A 23,855-nucleotide genomic window follows, 5' to 3' on the forward strand; every position below is an offset into this window, starting at 1 on the left:
TACAGCATGAGTATTTACTCATATTGTATTTACTCAATATGTGGCCAGAAACAAAATAAAATCTTTACTTTCACAGGCTAAAAACTTGATTACTATTGATATGTTGTGGACAGGAAAAGAGATAAAGCAAGGGTTTTGTTTTGTTTTATTGTTTTTGTTATTAATGAAAGGTAAGGTAACTACTGTTTTTAAAGCTTCCATTTGTATTAGGATTTGTGTAGCAAATTGAGGTCCTTTACGAGTTATCCTATGTGAAAAGCCTGGCCACGTGTGCTCTTAATGCCCTGTTCCCATTTTTTCCAAGTAGTCATGGGCAACTTGAAGACTCATTTTACCTACTACATCAGATAAAAATAAAATTTAAATGCTGGATGCAAATCAACTTCTTGGCAACCATCCTTGTACATCACAGTTTGGTCGTATGTAGTTCTTGTATGAAGCATCTTTATCAAGCTGAGCAATTGTTCTGCTACAAACCAGTCAGGGAAGAGAATGCCTTCTTTGGTTCTGCGTCTCAGAGAGACAGAAATATCTGGAAGGTATGCTATGCTCCTGTATGAAATGGAAGTTGCTCTACAAGTTGCAAGGAGTGATGGGCAGAAACATTTCTTATAATAATAATCTTCTAATCCAATTATGGTAACACGCAAGACATATAGTACACAACAGCCTAGTGTTCAGGATAACAGAAAAGTCACAGAGCTTACTGAGCACAAAAGTCAAATCATAGCACTTAAGCTTAAATGTCTGTTTAAATTATCATGCATCTAAATACCTATTTCTGCTTTTATAAGCCAAATTCAGAGCCTAAAGAAGGATACGTGTCCATAACTTTAGGCACAAATCTGAAAATCAGCCTCAGTAATACTAAGAGGAAAATTCTCTTCTAAGTCCTAACTAAGCCTCTTCAGTGCCATTCATTTCTGCAGGAAGCAAAGGATTGTGAACTGCACCTTTGTACCTTAGATTACGTTCCACTTTATCATGCTGGCTCAAACAAGGAAAATTCAACATCACCAAATTACTTTAGAAAGAGTCAAAGACATTTTCATTGTCTGAGTGAATCAGTGAGGAGGAAAAAAAAAAAAAACTGATGCTCTCTGTAAAGTGATGCTCTGGTGGAGCCAAAAGTTCCCTCTGTGTAAGAGAAAAAATAGGCAAGGCAAGGCAAGGTAAGATGTGTGCATTGGCAAATGAGGAAAGTGATTTTATTTTTTACCTCACAATGAGAAATAGGCACTTCCTTTTCACCCACACATCCATTGATGTTCTTATACTGCAGTCTGGTACTTACTGGTCGGCATTCCTCTTCCACACCTACCAAGTTAAAAAAATAACAATAGTGTCTGACAATGCTGGCTGGCTGTTTCTTTGTGAATGTATCGCACTACAGTGACATAGCAGTGATTCCTAAAATTCCACAGAAGAACAGGGTTTCTCTTATGTTTCTTTTCTTAATTGCTTTGTTTTAAAACTCTCTTGCCAACTAATATTTGCCTTTTCTCTGGTGGCTTCTATTAGGTGCCTCAATTTTAAAAGATGGTTCAGAACAACATTGAGCAAGCTGATGTAAAGGAATGATGACATCCAGGAAACCCAATAACTCAGTCAGAGAAAAAATAGCACCCTGGCTAGGCTACACCTGGAACTGTCCCAAGAGAGATATTTCATTCACTTGAGATGATGCCCTTTAAGATGAGTCAATGGGAGCAATTCTCCAGATCACATTATAGACTGAGGTGAGTCACTGACTACAAGTGTAGGACTCATTATGGTATGCTAGGGAAGTACAGCCTGGGGTTCTACAAGACTCACTAGGATATTTCTAGGGATGCCTTGGATGATAGACCCTCTAGTCTGTGCATATGGTTGGTATGGAGGCTTAAGCATTAGCACTTGGACCATAGGTCACAGTGTCTGAGTATAGGCTTGCAGGGCTGTGATGACAGTTACCAGATAGTGAGTATCTATAGCCACTCAGGATCTTCATACTGATCAGCCAGAGAGGGGATCAGGATGAGACTGTGGGTCTTGCTCATGTTTGCCAGGGTACTAAGAATGTACACGTGTTTGTGTGTATGTGCCTTTTAGGATATATGCTCAGCCTCACTGTTACCTAGAGCTGGGAATGTGGAGCTCTAGCAGCCTTGCCTCTTTCAGGCTGTTAGATTTCATAATACTTAATAGTCCTTGCATGTGGGTTGTATTTTGCAGAAAACTCATGTGAAGGGGGAAAAAAGTATAGAAAAATTTACAAAACTATTTCTGAAAATAAGTTTTGGTCAATAGGAATTTTGCCACTGTCCTTAGTGAGCCATGAAATAATCTGATACATGTGTTTTTAGTACTTTTCGCTGTTAATGATTACTAAGTTCTCCCCATTTAGTTTTATGCTGCTATCTTACAAGTAATTAGACTATTTACTCTCTACAAGTAATTAGTCTATGGTTTTTACGGTGGGAGCAGCAAACCAAAAAACAAGCAAACAAAAAAAACCACCTCCATAGTTCCAGTGCAGCTGGAGTTGCAAATTCTCTTTTAACAATTTAATCACTTCACTTGATAAAACTTGTCCACAGAGGAGAAATGCACACTTGTGTGCACATAGCTGAAAATAATTGTTAGACTCAACAGTAGCTTCATTGACTTTTTAATCTTGACTTATTGACTTGTTCCCAAATTATTTTAGTTTTCTTATTTACTTTTTCATGGACTTTCTCCTTTGCAAAGGCTGCTGCTTGTAACTTACAAAGACATATTCAGTAGAGATCAGCTGAGAAAAGAGGTAAAAAGCAGAGATAGAACTCATTTCTTAAGCAGGAAAACAAGGAATATCCTTTGCAAATAATAAAGTCCTTTGACACAAAAACGTAATGAGAAAGTAAGCCTGTTCAGTTATGCACTCCTAAATATTTAAAACCTGGACCAATGCACTTGGAACACTAATTAGCTAAAATTGCCAAGTCCATACAAAGGGAAACTGGTTCTTAAACAACCTTTGCTCAAACAACTCTGGACTATTATTTGAACTTGAGAGAACAACTTTTTTTTTTTTTTTTTTTTTTTTTTTTTTTTGGGTGTACAATATTTCACTTAATTTTGCTATTGCAAGGAGCTTTTAGATTACTATAACCATTAAATAAACATATTTATTGAGCTATGATCATTCAGAAGAGGCTTTCTTCTCTACACAATTGCCGTGATAGGCATTCTCAGTGAAGTCCACTCACTCCACAGATCTTCACACATCTAAAGTATTTTTGTGAATAGGTCATTTTCAGCATTCCTTACTTGAAGCCTGGTAGACTAAAGCTCTCATTACTAAATTACTAGTTTATGCCATCTGATGACAATCTATCTCAATAGCTTTTTGACTTCTATTTCTAAAGCCAGAACTCAGTGTTTATACAGTCAAGGAATGGCTGGAAACTCTGTAGAGTATACCCCTTCCCCAGGGGTGAATTTTTTTTCCATTGCTCATCTTTTATTTATTAGCACATGCACAGAGCAAAAAAACAAACAAACAAACAAAAAAACAAACAACAACAACAACAAAAAAAAAAACAGAGATAATGGAGGCCAGGCAAGGTGTTGATATTCTGACATTAAAGATAATGTCATTTTTTTTTTTTTAATTTTTAATGAGCTGCAGGTTTTGAGTGTGTGTTTTTTTTTTTTAACTATTATTACTATTTAAAAAGGAGAAAACTGAGAGATTGTCTTACAAAAAAAAAATAATCAGAGATTCACTGTAGAAATGAGAGCCTTCCTCATGTAAGGAAACCACTTCTAGAAGTTTGACTGCCATTTAGTGCATTAAATTAAGAGTTGCAGGACTGACTCCTTAACTGCAGAACTTAAGATGCAAGCAATTTCTTCAAGAGGCATGAACCTTTGACAAGCATCTGTTTCCAACACTTTTTTTGTTATTATAATATAAAAAAATATATATAATTACTTTTCTTACACTAGCTCATTCTGCTAAATATATTTTTAGTCTGTAGCTTATTTATGAAGTGTTTGACTCAGTCTCAGTTTATGTGACATGTCAACCTACATATTCGTAACTTCCTTTTCTCTTCAGATAAACAATAAAGTATAACATTCATAATTAACAAGTGCATAATGGTACATATTGAAATGTAGAGAGTATCTGTTTCATTCAGAGTGCTTGCAAATATTGTCAAAACACATGTTCTATAGGAAAAAACATGATAGCAGTATCCATGGGGATTCAGGGGTGACTACATTTCTTATCTCTCTTTACCTAATAGCTTACATTCTCTGCAATTTCCAAACAAGACTTTTGGATTATTTACTTACATGTGTCACAGCAGGTATTGCCTAGTTTTGCAATTCTCCCCTAAAACAACAAAAATATAAATATTTTGACTAGCGATACACAGTTGTTCTCCTGAAAGTCTACAAAAGGATGTTTGAAACAGTCTGTTAGGCAAGAGAATTGTATTCCTATGAATACATAAAAATATAAATCTGTAGTAGTAATCAATCTCATTTTAATCTACGTAAAGGTGTTGAACATGTGATTACATTCATTGATAAAAGATCGGAAATAATTGACTCTTTTAACATGTTCAGAATTTTAAAATATTGCTTTCACTTTAGCTAGTAAGTTGAAGTTTTTTAAAGTAAAGATATCGAATACAGATCAACTTACAGGAACCAAAGTGACAAAACACAGAGTATTCAAATCTCCTCTCCAAGAAAAATAGTTAAATGATCCCTCTTGATTTTTATTTTTATTTTTATTTTTATTTTGTGGCAGTTGTGATTGGTTGCGGTTTTTTCCGTATTTATTTCTTGTTTGTTTGTTTGCAGGGGAGAGGTGCAGGGCCGGGGGAAATGTTTTTATATAGCCTATTTCACAACAGCTGAAAATGTACAGGGCAGTCAACATAAAATACTACGTGTTAATTAACTTTTAAAAGCCAAAAATATTTTTTTCTTGTTTCAGTAATATTATGTGAATTAAAAATTAAGGATACCAGTGTTGCACTGAACACCTGAACTTACATGCAAAAGTTAGGAGGATATTTTGTTGAAAACAACAACAACAAAAGCACTTAATTTTCTGTAACAAGACAAAAACCCACTAATTTTACAGATGATGTAGTCAGGCTTTGTTGTTGTTGCTGCTGTTTTGCAGGGGAGGAGAATAAATGCAATCTGGGAATTTTGGCGTTAAAAATTATTCACCACTGATTTACAATTAGGACGTTCTGAATGTTGTGATAACACCATGCCTGCAATATAATCCAGCATTATCCCAAAAGTTTGTTTGTGTTGCACTGACTTCACAAAATGAAAAATGAGCTTTACTAAAGGCATGAGCTTTACTAAAGGTTTCCTACTTCCTGTCATGCTGAAAAAATGGAACTATGTGGACATAGTATCTGAGTGATGCTAGCTAAGCAAAAATAGAACACCATGTGCAACACCCCTTTCTGGACATTATACCAAACCACTGCAAGTGCAGAGGCTTGAGCTCTTCCAAGAGCATGAGTAAAACTTCCTTTTTCTAATCTTTTAAGAGACTAGAGAAAAAATGCCTCAGAATTTAATGTACATTATCATAGGCAAAAAATAAAAAGGGTCCAATTTGACTGTTTTCTCAGTATGCATAATTATTCACGCAGCTTTGCTCAGGATACTGAACTGAAAATACTGTGAGAGCAATAATTTTCTTGGTTTTACTGCTTCATATGAAATCTCATATGGAATTACTGCATCTCTTCAGCATTAGACCCTCACATAAAACTAACACTTATTTTAAAATAAAGGAAACTTACGGTTTTGTGAATTTCAAAGTAAGTTCAAATTCAGTTTAGCCAAGGCGCGGTGAGAGAATTGGAGTTTCCTATCCCTAATACACATAAGGTACTTATATACAGAATAATAAACATGACAAACACTATTGGAAAACCTAGAAACAGGACCCATTTCACTACTTACACCTTCAGCCAAACATCTTCTGGGATCAAATGGAGGACAGCCAGTGATTCTCCTTTCCCAGATAAATTCCCCTTTCTCATTTATTTTACAGAAGTGACTATCACAGCCATCCTGAAGTGATTCATTTGGCTGGAAAGATTTAAGAACTGTTAGCTTTTTACTAAAACACAGGACAGTAAGTTTTCAGGGTACTGTACAACCTGACTATTCCTTTATTGATATTCAAGTAATATAGCATATTCAAGTAATACACCACGGTGGGGAAGCTTATAAAACATGGCAATCTCCAGTAAACTGTAGTTTTCTAAAAATAATTATTTACTCTCTTAACAGTACTGAATACAGCTCAGTGAAGTCTGCCAAATGTGACCTTTTTTAGCTCTTACCAGGGAAGGAACTTTCATTAACTTAAAGGAGAAAACTTGTCCAAGTGGGAAACAAATTGTCTTTAAAAGAGACATACATATGCATATTTAACTGCAGTGAGGAGCTTCTTCAATGAAGTAACGTGAACACACTCAAGGAACTCTCTCTTCTTATATAAAACTTAGATTAGAAATGGAATAAAAGTAGAAGTTGAATGCTGTTCCTTGTAACAAGACAATTGTTTTTTAGCAGAATATCCACTGCTGTTTAAGAAACTATCAAGCTGGGAAATTTTTTTGAGATTCACATTTTCAACTAAAATTATCAATCTTCATTCCAAAGGAGGCTTTAAATTTCTGCTAGGTAGCTGCTTGAGTTCCTATTCAAGTTAAAGTTATTTAATAATATTTAAACTTCTAGATGTATCCTTCTGTAATTCACTGTGTTGTGAACTCTTCATTTTCTTCTATAAATAACAACAAAAACATAAAGGAGAAACTTGTCTAAGTGAGAAACAAATTGTGTTTTTTAGACATTTTTTTTTAGAAAACATTCTGGGATATAAAAGAAAAGGTACTAAGCATGCCTTACTAACAAAAAAGACTAACAAAAAAGAGAAGTAAAATAAGCTTTCCTTGTAGTTACCAGAAGTCGGTGCTACATATACGTTAACTCTTAAAGTAAAAGAAAAAGTGCTTTGAACTTACCTGAAGGTACTGAAACCTTCCATCTCTCAGTCTGATGCCACATGAAGTTGGCACACATTTTCCACAGCAAGAACCAGAGATTTCCTGCCTTCTGTAATTCTAGAAGGCAAAGAACTTCACATGGAATTGTTTCTCATTTTTAGCTTTTCTTTTTTGTTGTTTGTTTGTTTGTTTGTTTGCTTGGGTTTTTGTTTGTTTGTTAGTTTTTGTTGTCTTTCCTAAGCATGTTTCCTACGCTTTTTTCTAGAAGGTGTTTTCCTGGGGGGAGAGAGTGGGTGTAGAATTCAGTAGCTGAAGAAATTGTAAGCAAATATTGTTGAGTTTTTTGTTTGCTTTTTTTTAAAATGTAGGCCTAAACTAGCTCAATCTAACTAATTGGATGCTTTTGTTTCATAGAGGCTGGAATTAATCCTTGTACTTGTATAAAAAGAAATATGGAAAGAAGTTTATTTCCAATTACAAAGTCTCCTGTGTCCACTAAATTCAATTCTGTGACTATAACTGTTGCAAGATAAGGTTCACCAAACAAGAAATTACAGTAGGAGGAAACAAATTCATTAAAATATTCTGAGAGGCGTGCAATTCACATCTGTGGTGGGTAGGAACTTTTCTATAAAGCTAATAAATATTTTTCTCCATAAGGCCATTTTTCTCCATAAACTAAGAGGGCTAGAAAACCAGTAAGCATTGGACAGGAAAATGGATGAATAAGGCTAAGATGGAAATTATGATCTATGAAAAGAAAGAGTAACAGGTTATGGTATCATATAATGAAAAAAGAAGGAAAGAAGAAAGGAATAATGGCATAAAAAAAGAAAAAAACAGTGTCAGGGAAGGCGCATGGCAAAACAAGCAGAACTACACAGTGAGGATAGAATTGATATAATGGTAAGTGAAAAATAAAACAACAGAAAGAAACTGAGTTAAGACATGAAGTGTCCCACAGTATTGTCTCCAGCTGCTACACATAACCAACAGCTGCTTATGATGAGCTGAATTTTTTTTAAGACAACAAACACTTCCTGGTTATATGAAGGCATGCATGTTATCCATATGTATTATTTTAAAAAATAATTTGGGGAGAGTGTGGTGTTAATATTAAACCACTGGAAGAAAACTAATTAGGTACATTTGCTCTACTAGCAAAAATGTAAGCATCTATAGAAGACCATAAACAGAAAATATATGGACCCTGTAGAACAGAACATGCTGCAGTTGGCTGCATTTCAATAACCAGTGCACTAACTTTCACAGCGTCAAGATACAGTAGAAAACAAGTGCTCCTGAGACAGTACATACTCTACTGCATGATTTTGTCCATTACAGAGGAATTGCTTTCAATCTAGGTATATTACAAAACCAGTGACTGACACAGAAAGGATCCAAAGTGAGCGTATACATTCCACTGGCCTTAGAGTGATGAAGATATTCCATTAATTTGATTTATTTGAATTTGGTTTCGCTCGAGTTCCAGTATCATTACTATGGCTACAATGGGACACATACATCTAGACCTATAAACTCCCTTGGGTAGCTGTGCATCTCCTAAACACAATTTCATAGTGCTTAATAATCCCAACTGGAAATAGGTCTTTATTTAGTTTTTATTTTTGTTGTTTGTTTAGTCTGAATTTTTGAGTCACGTTGTAGGAAGGCTCTGTTTGGAAATTATGTGTATGTTGAAAGGGGCAAGAGTGGAATGTTTCCCCTCCTGTTTTTACCATGTATCTTATTGATTCTCCTACCTGTAATTTTTACAGCTAGCATTGAAAAGGAAGAATTCTTATTTGTGCATGTCTGTGTGGGAAAATACACGTGCACACAAATTACTGGTCACACATTTATTCTAGTACATCTGTCTGCTTTTGTCATTTATCTGCCAAGTTATGTTTTGTGAAAGAGAAAAAGATGTTCCGCACCAAGGTTTGCCATTTATTTTCTCTTCAGAAGTGGATGTCTAAAATTGTATCTTATATGAGTGGTAATATTAGGGTCCAGAACAACATCTAAGTATTCCGTATTAATCCTTTTGTCACAGGGTGCAAATAAACTGGGTCAAGGCCTGTTCTCACCCAACAGACTAACGGAATACACGTCTATGTCTAAATTGCCTTCTCCCTATAAAAGAGACTGGCTGTTTCTAGTATGTGTAGGAAACAGAGGTCAACCAGTAACCTCTGCCTATTTAATTATTTGTAAGACAAGCTAGCTGGGACACTGCTAACAATTCAGCAATATCAGAGGTTGCAGGTCATAACTTGAGCCTATATTTTTTTTCTGTTTCATTTACTAGTGCAGCTGACATCACGGAAATTTGATTTACTACATTTTCCCTTCAACTTCTACCCATAACTCTGTCCTCTCCTTTTTCAAGGACTCTGTTGATCTATTCTTCTCCTAGATATCATCCAGGAATCCCATATGATCATGTTAGAGATGTGTTTTTGATGCAATGGCCATTGCTTGCACAGGCTGTGGGTTTGTGTGGGCCTACTGGGTTCCATTCACTACCCACGGGAAGGCAGAAGAAAAGAGGGCATTTAAACATTTTTCTGTGAAGGTTAATTGCTGGTCTGTGTTCTTTGGACAGGGGGAGACAGAGGCAGCCTCCACAATTTGCTTAGATCTCCCTCATTTTGAATTTTTGATGCTAAAAGAAAAAATATATATACGATTCAGCAAACTACCTAGGCACTCAAGTCACACTGTTGGTCAAAAGAGTAAAAGTGAGAGCTGTTTGCCAGGCTTATTCCTTGCTAATGATGGAAGGAGCAGCAGACTTCAGAAAGGCCAGTGAAACTGATAGGGATAATCGCTTCAAATTACTACTGGATTCAGCCACTAGACAATTTGGAAATAGTCATAGGAAAGCCTTGAAGGAAGAAGATTCTGACTGAGCTGTCAGCTCCTGGATGGACAGAGATAATGTAGGAAAGGACACTATAGTCATTATAGCACTTCCTATAACAGTGATTTCTATTATATCATTTTGCCCAAAAGGTAAGTAGTCTGAGTTGTACAAAACAAACTGGTATATACAATGAAGATCTTATTATCAGACACTCTTAATCAGAGCATCCAGAATGCTTGCACTTACTGTTGGGCATGGTTCACAGCTGAATTTTGTACATGTGAGGCTGTATCTCCGAGAAGACACTGACTGGAGCGAACAGATGCATGTTGTGCATTGATCCACCATCATGCGTTTCCATGGCTGAAACATTAGAAATGGCTTGTAAAAGTCAGTCTGTCTCTTAAGCAAAACTCAAACAAATGAGCAATTTTATCTATGTTAAATATCTTTAATTAAGCAAAGTTCTTCAAGTCTTTGCAAGAGAAAGGAAAATCAATGCCCTCGCTTTCCAGAGATCCAAATTTTACATATATAATCCCCCAACAAGCAGCAAAGCAGAAGCCTATTTTTCTAGTATATCATTTAGAATTTTGTAATTTCCAAAATGGCATTATTATTTCTTCTTTAATTACAGAGCTAGCAAGGAAGAAAAGAATCCCTGAAAACAGTAAGAATTATTTAGTCATGAGTTGTCCTTACTATGTGTTAGGTGGTTCCCACCAGTTCATTTTTCTCATGTGCTGTGAATCAGTCTGCCAACAATTTTTGGTTCTTGAGCCATCACAACCAACCATTTATGAGCAAAAATTACTTGTTATTGTTTCTATTAAAAAAACACTACTTAGAATCCCTGAAGGCTTTAAAGTTTAAAATTGGCAAGAGGAGAAGGAGAAAAACAAACAAAAAGCAGTTACTGAATGATGAACTGGACTCCCTCACAGTTACAAGAAAATCAGTGACTGAATTGGCAGAGAACTTTTTTTGCAGCACTGTGTTTTCTTAATCCCATCATCTTTTTCAAAGCAAGCAAAAATGACGTTTAAACATAGAGTGGAAAATGCCACACTACTAGATAGGAAAGAACAGGCTGTGGAGTTAACAACTGGATTGAAGAACTTCTGAATCCAAATTCTTTCTGCCTCCAAAGAACATAGCCTTTCATTTTAACCTCAAAATAATAAACTGTTTTGGCTAAGTGGATAAAATTGGTGGAGGGCATAAAAGACTGCACAAAGAACATCTGAAAACTAACAAGCAGACACTGAACGTTGCATGACAAAAGCTTTGAAAAGGCTTCAAATGGAATTTCACTGCTGACTTCTCAGAGAACAGGAATTTCCTGTGTCTCGTACTACATGTAACTATAATTTCATTTTTTTCTTCCACACAAGTAAACATTCCTGGAACAAATGGAGAAAAACTAAGAGGTTAGCCAGAGCAACTGTGTAAAGGTAATGGGTTTAGGGGTAGTTCTGAGTCAATATCCCCACATACCCACTGAAGAACAAATGTTTTGAACAAAGAATATTAATTACATGCTTTCACTAGACCTTAGCACAACAGCTGTCTTTAGAGCTCAGTGGTTTTTAACAGAGTACCAACAAAAGAAATCACTTATTTTTGGTTTATAGAGGTCTATAAAAAAGATACTCCATGAACAATATGATGGAGGTTGTAATTCCGATGGGAAGATACCAGTATTTTAACAACCTAGCTTATTAATAATAACTTATTCAGTATGAGATCCTTCACTTTTAACAATTTAACCTTCTATTACGAATACCTAGAGGGTTGAAAGACCTGAATGGATGCAGACATGAAGACACACACAGGTGTGGAATGGCAAGCAAATATATAAAACACAATACTTTGTCTACTCTTAACATTGGAAAGGGTTTAGACATCAGAATGACAGTTTTAGTACAGAATCTATGGCCCCTAAAAGCCATTTGGTTAACTGATAATAGCATTGCTGTAGTGGGTTCCTACCATGAGATCAGTGTCCAGGACCCCATTCAACTTGGCACCTCCAGGGATGAGGCATCCTTCTCTTGGCAACTTGTTCCGGTATCTCACCACCCTCTGAGTAAAAAATTTTTTCCTAATGTCTAGCCTAAATCTCCTCTCTCTTACTGTAAAGCCATTACCCCTTGTCCTATCACTATCAGACCATGTAAAAAGTCAGTCTCCCTCTTGCTTGCAAGCTGCCTTCAAGTACTGGAAGGCTACAGTGAGGTCTCCCCAGAGCCATATCTTCTCCAAGATAAACAAGCCCAAATCCCTCAACCTTTCTTCGTAAGAGAGGTGCTCCAGCCCTTTGATCATATTTTTGGCTCTAAACATACTTAATTCAGTTTCTCTAGATGTAAATGTTTACCACAAAATTCCTTAGCAACACTAGGCTTTCATATCATGAAGAAAGGATCTACAAAACCACAACTGATGTAACAATTGCTGTACTCATTGGATAGTTCAAAAATTCCAGTTTTATAGAAAAAGATAAGTAAAGGTGACCTATCAAAAAATCATTACAATGGGCAGAAATGATGTGCATACTAGAAACATGTTAAAATAAAACACTCACACAGAAGTGGAGGAAGGACTTGCTTTGATCCAAAGTTTCTATCACAGCTTAGTTTTATAATATTTTTTTAGTGTTTAGCAATCAGCATGCAAATAGACTTTAATAACGATATTTTGTGAGCAAACATAGCTTAGCATGACAGAACTGAGTGAAACAATAGATTGATGCAACTTTTTCCCTTCATATAATACACATCTATCATATGTTTTCTTGGCTAGCATAGAATAAAATGTCAACATCTGCTAACCCAGTGCTAGTCAGTACAAATAAAATAACATGCATAAAGCTAAGATCTATTCAGATCTCCTACAAAACTACAACTCAATACATGCCTGAGAAAACAGATGAGTGATGTAGATAATCCTCTCAGTAACTACAAACACCTGCTTGGAATTGTGCAGTTAGAGCCCACCACATTTTTAAAAACAGTGGAGTGAATATGATACACTGAATTACACAGTTAACAACTGCAGTAAATGACTCAAAACTTTGAATTATTCAATAAACGAGTTTATAGAGAGTTTTCCCTTGATATAAAATGAAATCTGAAACCTATTAATAAAGGACACATAATAAAGGGTTTGAAATCCTGGAATACTCAAAGTATAAACTTCTGTGAACAACACATCTTCCTTCCTGACCAGAGCTCTAGAATAGTCATACAAGTAAGGAATAGAGTAAGACAAAGCTGTGGTAACTCCAGCTGCTCAAAAAAGTTCACACATACAGATAATTAGCTTAAAATAAGTAATTGAATGAAAAAAAAGAAATTAATTTAAGATCCACAAAATACTTTTATCCTTTTTTCCATTAAAATGTCCATTTTAGATAGCTTCTGTATCTCTACTCAAATTTCACAGTCTTCTCTCCACTCTGAGATATGTTTTAGTAACTGCATTGCTGAATGCTAGGTGCCTGATACAGTGCAAAAGGAAAAGCATAGAAATAATACAGCAGCTGGGGCCTACCTATATACCCTCAAAATCTTTCACAGATTGTTTGGTAAAATGTCTAATTGACAGCAAGACAAATAATATTTTAAAATTATGAATTAAAAAAAAATAATTAAAAAAAAAAGCTTTTATAGAGATCCAAATAGCAAACAAAAATGAATCAAAATGCAATTGTGTTACATCATGAATTCATGATGATTTGGGAAATTTTATTAAGATAGGAATTTTTTTCAGTATTTGAGAAATTTAAAGGTTTTACTTTTTATCTTCAAAATACTGCTTTTATGTTCAAAATAAGAGCTTTTTCAAAAATTTCTTATGTTACACTTAAAATATATTTAAATACTTGAAAATAGAATAAGAACTCTGACAAATAAGGTAAACATTTTGTTGGAAGAGAAAAAATTATCTGTTCATCAAATAACAGCATGCAACTGGAAAGATACCTTCTTTTTGCAACACAGAATTCTATACATAAATTTATATCTACACAATGTATGACAACAGATGTCAGGAGTTTGTAATTGCACTGAATCTCTCTACAAGTAAGTTTTTTATGAAAGGCAATTACTTCATTTCACAACATACTGTAGAGGAGACAAATAGAGGAATCAAAGAGAAAGCAGTCTATTTCAGATTTAACCACCTTATAACCCTTCTTCCAGCATTCAGATAGAATAGTTATAGAGGCATAGTTACTCCTTGGATTTAAATCTACAGGGAAGTTATCCTTGTACAGAATGGTGGAGGTTTAATGGCTTAAGCTCTAACAAAATGAAGAACTTATACCTACTAAATATTAAAAAAAAAAAATCTAAAATGGAAGCAATAGATAGAGAGAGGTGCTCTCTGCTCAAGAGAGCAAAGAGTTCTGCTCCTCAAGAGTCCAAAGAGATTTGGACTTTATATCAATATACTTTACCCATAAATGAAAAAACAGAATGTATAGGTTAAAAGTTAGGTTAAATGAATAAAGGGCACATGTTTCCCCTGGGGATGTTGAGAGAGCTGTTTGACACCAGAGGTGATGCCAGAACATGGATTTAGGGAAATAATGGCCTACTGACAGAGCTCTCCAAAGGTAAATTCAGCATAAATGAGATCAGGTGCTTAACTACAATCCTTCCCACTGTCATGGACTGGGTAAAACACATCTTTATCTATCCACTAAGCATGCAGTTGAGACAAAAACTTCTCTGAGCAGAGATGAGCAGAGATTTTGAAATGGCACAGAAGGCAAGCAGGAGGAGCTCAGCTTTCCTATTCCTGCTATTAGCCAAGGAGAGAAAGTCCTCCTTCCACACAGGTAGAACAAGAGTCTCTATCCTTTCTTAATCTTTCTCATTCTCTAGGTAGAATACAGGAAGCCTTCCCTTCCCTGAAGTTGATAAGAATCACCGTAGAGATTACCCCTCACAGGCAGTTTTCTGTGTCTGGTAGCCTGCAAGTCATTACACAATGCAAATTAGCACTGTTTCTAATCACTCCTTTTTCGAACATCTATTCAAGATAAGAAAACACGACTTTCCCTATTTTGCAGAGATGTTCACTGTCATACAAGAAAGTTTGTGGCAGGATCATGACCCAGATGTGCTGAGCTCCTATGACTACTTTTAGCAGCTGAGAAAAGCTGCCCTGTACACTTACGTGTATTTGAGCAAGTCTGTTTTCTTCAAAAGCTCATTCAAGTATCTTATCACTAGAACAAATAAAAGGAATCTTGTCTTACCCCAATAAGAGTGCCATTCAAAGGACAACCATTCACAGGTACTGAAAGAGATGATAATATTCCATTTAATGTGCTGTTACTTGGACTTAATAAACTAGGAGTACACATTCTTCTTGGAACATTAAAGTTCCAACTGAGGACATTTAAATCCAGATTCAGTGAAAATAAATACAATTTTATCCTCTTACATTATAATTTGAAAAGTAACAATTTGTCAGTTATACCAATCTCCACATCCAAACATCACTTGCCACCAAATATCCCTTCCTGAGTTGTTCGTTTTTTCTTTACCTATCCTTTTCTTAAATTTATTTATTATGTAGATTTTCCCCTCCATTTCAATCATCATATTCTCAGAAAATACATTCAAAAGTTTTCAGCAAGTTACAGCACTTATTTCTCTTCCTTCTCCCACTGAAGTTCCTCCCCATGCAGTTGTCCCAGATACCTGTCAATTACATATGACTGGGAGTCTTCCCAGACTGTGTCCAAACAGTCAGATCTTTTGATAACTATTTTTGATCTAAGTATATGCTAGTAAATCACCACACCTACAACACTCAGAGATGTCCAGAAAGCATGGCTACATGGAAACTCCCTGTTCATAAGGAGTAACAACACTGCTGTTGGTAACAGCATTGCACCTTTCTAGGTCAAAAGCATGTCAAGACCTTGTAAAAACTGCTTAACAACACAAGTTAGTGCTGTAATACGCCATTGAGACATAGCCTGGCACGTCTCTCTAAGTAGTGACAACAGTAATAAGTACAAAAGGAGACTGAGAACCTTGCTTAGAAAAAGAAAGTAATAGCAGCAGGAGCTACTATAGTCAGCGTTTAAATCATGCAGGATAGCTTCAAAGTGATATTACACTTGCATAGGATACACTTTTGAAGTTGCCACTGTAAAACGGGATCGGCACATGAGATTAATAACTCTTCACTGATTTCATTTGTCATTTCTCATATGTAAAGCCTTACCACATCTACACGAAGGACAGCAGTCTATTACTTGGTCACAGCGTAATTCAGTTCCATCTGGACAGTCAGGTACATCCATCTGAGAGCAGGACAGATTCTTTTGCTGCACAAAAACCTCATCATTCACTCGGACACACTCATTAATTATGCACCTATTGAAGGGAGATCGCCACTCCGTGCCAACCTGACGGGAAATTGTAAAAGGATTAAATATGGACAGCAGTTTTTGTGCCACTAAACAAAGAGAAGGGCACCCAAGTCAATGTGCTAGTTTGCAGAATATACATCCACTGCTATGGGAACAACCTGTCACTCAATAGCTCTTCTAGCCAGTACAAGCCCATACTGTGACAATCTGTTTACAAAATGGTCTTCTGCTTGGTTTGTAGGGTACAGGATTTACAGAAGTATCCCTAAGGAGGAAATGAAAGGGGTAGGTGAAATAATGTGAAAAGAAGAAAATCCATGAATTACATATATTTAAGTTTACATTTGTTCCTGGTAGCTGGTTGTGTTGCACCACTCAGCAGCCAAGCTGGCCATCTTCCCACTGGAACGTACTGCAAATCAGCTTTACTAAGCCCAAAAGGGGCTTTGACAATAAACTCCTGAGGAGAAAAAAATTTGCAAATATAGGAGAAACCACATCCTGATGATGTACCCTGCTGGTTATTATCATCCACGAGTCAGATAAAGCAGGTCATAGGAAGAGATAGCAACACAGGCCAGAAAGAAAATGCTGCTCTAGTTCATGCAGAGTTGATTACTGCTTTGAGGCAGGATGTTTCACTTTTCATGCACTTTGAATACACTTCAAGAATAGCGATGTGAGAGGTTAGAACAAGGTGACCTCTAAGGTCACTTTCAAGCCAAGTCATTCTGTGAGAATCAGACCCCTTCCAAAGAGTCAAACATCATTCTTCCTTCTCCTGTCTGTTAGTTCATTCTTTGCTGATGACAGAGGAGATGAAAGAATACACAGCAAGAACATGATAACGGAGTATAAGTATCTATAATTCCATTAACACAACAGAACCCAGTAATACACAGCAGGATGTGGGGGGAGGGAGGGAAGGTCTTCTGAGGGCTTGATTTATGAAGCAGAGAATAATGCTATCCAGATTATGAAATGTCTTTAGTGAAACCAGGGAAGAAGCAGACAGCAAAATGATACGTTTACATTTTTTAAAGGACAGAAGCAAACTACCTTTGTAAAAGAGGTAATTTAAAAGTTAATACCAAATATATGCAAGTGATATGTAGGTACAAGTACAAACACACTCTAATGAATAAGAGGGAAAAAAACAAGGGGAGAAGGTCTTTTATTTTAAGCCCATTTAACTTACTGTTCCTGCTTTTCTTCACCAAATCCAAATTTCTGTTTAATATTAAGTAATGTAATGCTACAAGGGATGACAAAGGTTTGCCAAGGCCAGCTGGTTGGATTAGGGACAGAATAAACTGAATGAACTGAAGGAATTTAAGTGTAAATAAAGAGAGAAAAGAGAAAATATTGGCCTAGTTATCCAGAGTGATAGAGCGTCAGCAGAATGGCTAGTTGCATGTATTTATTTCCCATTATTGGTCTTTTTGGAAAGGACACATAGTAATACGAAAGGAAGACACTGCTGAAAATAAACTGTTATTTTGAACAAAGAAGAAGTGTGCCTAGACAATCGCAGTTTGAGCTGCCATTCAGTAAACAGATGCAGTTAACATTTCTATCCACATTCAGTTCCTGATATTCTGATACTTCAACTCATATAAAATAGGATATACTATTTGAACAGAACCATAGAATTCAAGCAATTAAATATCCAATCTACACACGTTTAAACAGATTTTCTACAGCCAGAGAAGTATATTTTTTCATTAAAATTCTTTTGAACTATTGTTAGTGAAATTATGAATATTCTGGGAAAAAAAAAAAAAAAAAAAGATTTCTTCCTTTGAGCCTGAAATGGGATGGGGGGAGGGTTTGCTTGTTAACAGAGTGAAGTAAGTAAGAAGACCAGTACTCGCTGGCTTTCAGCGTTGCCTACCTTACAAGAAAAATAACTTTGTCTCCATCTGTGGAACACAAAATAATGCCAGGGAACTTGTTTTAGAAGAGGAAAATTCCTCCTCACTATCGTCTCACCTCATATAAATGAGGATCTGCATCACCCCGAGACCAGAATGGTTGCTCCTCACAGGCAGTTTTCTGGCAGCGCCCACAGCACTCCCCGTCTTGAACAATATACTTATATCCCTGTGGGAGAAAAGAAAAACACTGATTGATCAAAGAAGAGAAGACAAATGAGAAGAAAAAATAAAAACACAGAGCTGAAGGCTTAATGTTAGCAACTTTTCAAGAAAAGAAGATTTTTAAAGCAGAACTGTAAAGCTGTACACTGATATTACAAACAAGAAATCCGCCACTCAGAAAACTGTATGTGAATACAAATAATTCAGTCTGGAAAAAAAAAAATCCCTTTGAGAATCACTACATGAAAGCATCTGTTTTTACACATAACTGATACAAAAAAAAAAAAAAAGAAAAAAAAAGAGGATTGTTTTTAAAAGTCTTAATTTGTATACGTGTATATATATATATATATATAGTGTATATATATATATATATATATATATATATATGTATATATACACACACATGCACCAGTAATACTATACAAAAGAAAATACAAGATGAACAAATTGTTTTAGTAGCATTTTGGACATGAATTAACACCCACATTTCTCCAGCTCTGAGACTTCAAAGTCTAAGGTCTTGAGTCTAAGGTTCAGTCTAAGGTCTGAGTGTAGTCAGATGGTTTTTAACGTGCTGAAGCAGAGGGAAGGGGTAGGTCAGACATGAAGTCTGAGGACCAATTCTGACTGAGCATTGCACCATTTCATCTCTTGAACAACGAGCCAAATATTCAAGGACAGGAGTATGCCAGTGAAATTAAGGAAGGAACATTATTCTAATTAGAAAAAATATATTTAACAGTTAGACAGCCACCATGGGGCAAAATATAATAACGCTGATTTCCATACAGATGCAAAGAGAAAATGTTCTGACAGAGAAAATAGATTTCACGGGAAAAATGTCGAAGAAAATAAGAATCATTCCAATTGTGGTCAACAACTTTGAACTGAAATTACTTAAGTATTTCCACGCACTACCTTACTTCTTGAATAGGTTCAGAGTTTGAAGTAGATTAGTGGGTAATGTTTTGCTGTTGAGCATTCTGTTTTATATGATATTTTACTGGCTAAATATGTGTGTGAACTATCTGAAGCAGGGGGTACAACTTTCTGTTCATGTGGCAAACTCAGAGATATAAGAATCTACAAGTTGACTATGATAAACTCAGCATTTTTATGTCATTGATAAAGATATTAAAGAGCACTGGTCCTAGCACGGACCCCTGGGAGGCACCACTTATCACCAGCCATGCTTCTCTAAATGATTGTTTTTTGGTTTCTCAAGAGAAACGTTTATCTAAGGCTCTACAAGAAAATAGCAAGGTACAGGTATCACTTCTCTTTGCGGCAGATGCAATAATTCTGACAAGTACCTACTTGTGTTTTCAAAATTTTGCAAGAAAGATAGGAGACAATAGAAAAAGTTGACAGGGCTGTGATACATATTAAAGCAGAACCACATCTTTGCAAATGAGAAGGCTATGTTCACTGCTAATCTAAGTACCTCTTTCTATAGTATTTCTGTATGTGCTAAAAGAATAAATCAGATTTGCATTTAATTTGGTCATACTCAGGAGAACAGCTGGACCATTCATTCATCACAATGATGGACTGTTCTGTATTATGCTGTTATGGATTTTTTATTGATGTTTTTAGAGGATGGTTTTTTTGTTGTTTGTGGGTTGCTTTTTCTAATTCCTAAGTAAAAATCTGTAAGCTGTTTTCACATAAGTCAGATGATATGGACAACAGTGACATTTCACAGCCTAAAAACTGGCAATGGAATTAATAACAGTAAGCAGCAAGTAATTTGAATATCAACTTAGTGATGATTCTTAATTAAACTGTGCCTGTAATGCAAAGACAATATTGGATGTAATCTAATCTGAAGTGAAAAATAAGCCTTGGGGTCAATTCTAATTTGGTTGCAGAAATTCTGTGGTTTATGATATGTATCTTCACTGAATTATGAATAAGTTAAAGGCAAAAAAAAACTGAGTTCTCCAGCTTTTCCAGAAGATATGATTTTGGCCTTACCATTTTAATAACCGTATAAAGATGGTTTCTTGCTGTTGATGTTGTCTACTTGTTTAAGAAAAGCTTTTTTGAGATTGCAATGCTTAAGACTGTAGCTCTGCATTAATTATATTTTATTAGAATAACAAATTACTGATAAAGTTACTGATATAAGCCAAGACAAAGCCAAGTATTTTAAATCTAGTAATTATAATCATTGCTACAGTAGAAATGAGTCTCTTCTAAAATGGAAATTAAAAGGATTCTCTTGCAAAAGCTGAAAGCCATCACAACTGTCCTCATGGTTTTCACTGCACTTGGCATCCTGAAGTTTTCTGATCAAACTCTACAGGAAGAGCAGTAGTTTTGGGTGGTTTTTAGTTTGTTTTTTTAATGGGTTCATTTTCTGCTCTGGTCCCTGGCAGTTACACAGAAATCAAGACAAGGCAAAGGGAAACATTTATAAAAAATGCCTGTGTTTATCTCACATCTTCTCAAGTGCACATACATATATCCTGTCCAGCATTTTGATAGGGATATTGAAATTTATAACATATTTTAAAACAGAGCTGTATCAATGTATTTGATATTCTTTGAAAATTATGGCACAGATAGCTCAATGAACTTCAGAAAAGATTTTCAGCTTTTCAGACATCAGTTTGCATAACTGAATCATTCATAGTCAAATTTACAAAGAATGATGAACTTTTTAAAAATATGTTAATGTAAATGCAAGTTTAAATTAAAAATTTGTCAGATAATGAAGACTTTCAGCAGCAGTGGTAACTCAGACATGAGGTACTTCACATTCATTATCTATGTCCAATGATCTTTGACTCCCAGACTCATTATTGATGTCTTTCTGAAAGCAAGAACATCACCTCTAAATTCTTAGAGCTTCATTTACAAGATTTGCTAACAAAGATTTAGGAGGAGCGGCACATAACATTCGTTTAGAAGTTCACTATATTTCCAAGGAAGCAAAGCAAAGCTGTCTTTTGCAGCCAGGAAAACCCTGGGTCAGGAAAAGATTTGCAGAGAATACTCTGCATCTCACATGTCCCAGTCTTGTTAATCCACGTGAATCCTGCACAACCCTTGTGAACTCACAGATTGTGAACACTTAACCATCAAGTAGGTTCTTCAGGTCAGATATGCCCTCCTGAACGAGATTGGCCACTACCATCAAGAACAATCTTAATCTAAGTATATTCTGAAAGCTTTAGACAGAGGCAAAATGTATTTGTGATGGCCTCCAGCATTTGTAGCTTAACTACTCTTCTGACCAAATGTCAGCGGGTAAGGGGTGTAGGTTGTCACTGTGTGGCTAGGCAGCCACTTCTATAGTTGATTTTATTATATTATTGCATTTTATGCATACCTGAGCTGTATATTCCCACTGTCCTCACTGTCTCTCCCCATGCACGCTAACCACATGAAGCAAGGACATAGGAATGCTCATGAATTATGGACAAAAGATGTTAGACTTCTCTCTAAGGCATCATGTTAAATTTTAAGTTTTTTTTTTAATTCCTTATTCTCCACATTATGTAAAGGTTAGGAACATTAAGAATATTAACTGGGTTATTTAAAGGCAGTATGAAAAACATTCTGAACTTTTCTTTACATTAACCATGTCACGGCCAAAGTTTCCTAATCTACGACATCAGCAAGTATTGCTGGCTTCTAACCAATTCCTTTGACTATTCTAGAATTCCTCTGCCAACTTTTTGCACTGAATATCTGTCTCCTCCTGATTAACCAGTTATACCAATATAACAAAGCAACTCGTACTTTTGAGGGCTTTCAAAAATAGATCACATCATTTGAAGGCATGTGGCAGATGTCTGAGCATGAGAAAGGCAACAGCATGCCTGTTATTACTGCTATAAATTGACAGAGCTGAACAATAGACAGACCTAAAACACTCTCCTCAAAAAATGAACTACAGCCATAACTAAGTCATTTGAAACTTCAGGCTTTGTGAATACTTATTGTGCAAGTGATAGACACTTCAGGGTGCAGTTCTATACCTCAAAGTTAAAATTAGGTTAATTCTGATTTTCTTGTCAGCAGAATCTAATCCTGAAGCAATAACCCTAAAATAAAGTCAGTAATACTTTGATATTCCTAGGTTCTGTTTCCAAGATAATTCATTGCTACATTTACTTCCTATTTTTCTAGTTTCTCAAAGCTCGCAGGTTTAAAAGCATTTTAGTTCCCATCAGTACTCTATCAGCTAGTGCACTGATTTAAATGTTACTCACCCGAGAGCAGAATGTGTTACATATTTTGTCATGACATTCCATCATCTGAAATCCTGTAATATCATCTCTCATACTAGTGCAAGAACATTCCTTGCAACCATTTTTCCAGGTTTTCCCGATGGGATAGACAATGTTGTTGTGCACACACACCTATTGAATGCAACAATTTATACATGAAAGAACACACTGATACTGTAAGGATACACTTAGTTCTAAAAGGCTGTTTGTTAACACATGAAACCTACCATAAGTTCTATGTCATATTTTAAAGCCACTAGATACGCTACAAATCTCAAAATTGAGATCATTCTGTTGAGTGCAGCCAAAGCTGCTGTTTTATATTGAATGAATTGGAGATTTTTATTTGCATTCAGAGGCAAATAAAAACTCAGTTCAAGGCCTGACTTTCACTGGAAGTATAATGGGACCCAATATTTAGAGATGATAAACAACGAATCCTGTAGCAGATGTCACACACACACACAAAACTTTTGCCAGCTATCTCACCTGATATAAAAAGATTCTATGGCAAGCTATATGTAGTCATTCTCTTTTATCACCCTTAAACCATTACAGCAACTACAGAAGTAGTATCATCTTCTATACTGCACTTTCTGCTAGTAAATTTTACAGCATACTATTAAGGAGATGTTTCTGTTAATTTTATAGACATAGAAATTGATTCAAGGAGGAACAAAATGACTTATGCAAGGTCTTGAACTATGTATGAACAGAAAATAAAGCCTACTTCTCCTGAGCTGCAAGACACTCTAACCCTATGTTAAGCTGGTATGTAAGGTTGCTCCAGTGAACAGGTTTCACTGCCCTTAAATTTCTCTTCTAAGCAACCTTATCTTAAATATTAGTATAACATAATAACTTAATAAAAGATTGGCAACATTAGGGAAAAAAAGTATCTTAGTGAAACTTTAACCAAGCCAGATACCAATTTGGAAAAATAAAATCAAATTAGCAATATAGTTCACATAAGATACAATGCCTCCTCAGACAAAGGTAATCAAAGAACAGAAGTCCAGGTCTAAGATGATGTAAGTATGTCAATAAATTTAGTATATGATTGAAAATATAAAATTCTAAAATACAGTAATTGTACTAAGCCAAAAGTATACACCTGTTATTCAGAAACAAACCAAAAATTTCAAAAAGACCTCTAAAATTTCATACATAGTATATACGGATTTGATGCATATATATGTGGATATAACACATATATAT

The 23,855-nt window shown here is 35.6% G+C and overlaps 1 protein-coding gene across 4 annotated transcripts in view; it reads right to left on the reverse strand.

Moving 5' to 3' along the window:
* Positions 1-23,855, reverse strand: part of VWF (von Willebrand factor) — a 138,673-nt gene that overhangs the window by 989 nt on the left and 113,829 nt on the right. For all 4 annotated transcript variants that reach the window (XM_040700457.2, NM_001318464.2, XM_046942139.1 and 1 more), the window contains exons 43-51: positions 22,620-22,769; positions 18,287-18,397; positions 16,147-16,330; positions 15,167-15,207; positions 10,144-10,260; positions 7,047-7,145; positions 5,974-6,102; positions 4,324-4,363; positions 1,220-1,317 (exon numbers count right to left, since the gene is read on the reverse strand). In XM_040700457.2, the coding sequence (XP_040556391.1) occupies positions 1,220-1,317; positions 4,324-4,363; positions 5,974-6,102; positions 7,047-7,145; positions 10,144-10,260; positions 15,167-15,207; positions 16,147-16,330; positions 18,287-18,397; positions 22,620-22,769 (969 nt within the window). The remainder of the gene's footprint in view (positions 1-1,219; positions 1,318-4,323; positions 4,364-5,973; positions 6,103-7,046; positions 7,146-10,143; positions 10,261-15,166; positions 15,208-16,146; positions 16,331-18,286; positions 18,398-22,619; positions 22,770-23,855) is intronic.

This window comes from Gallus gallus, chromosome 1, assembly GCF_016699485.2.
Source record: "Gallus gallus isolate bGalGal1 chromosome 1, bGalGal1.mat.broiler.GRCg7b, whole genome shotgun sequence".
NCBI lineage: Eukaryota > Metazoa > Chordata > Aves > Galliformes > Phasianidae > Gallus > Gallus gallus.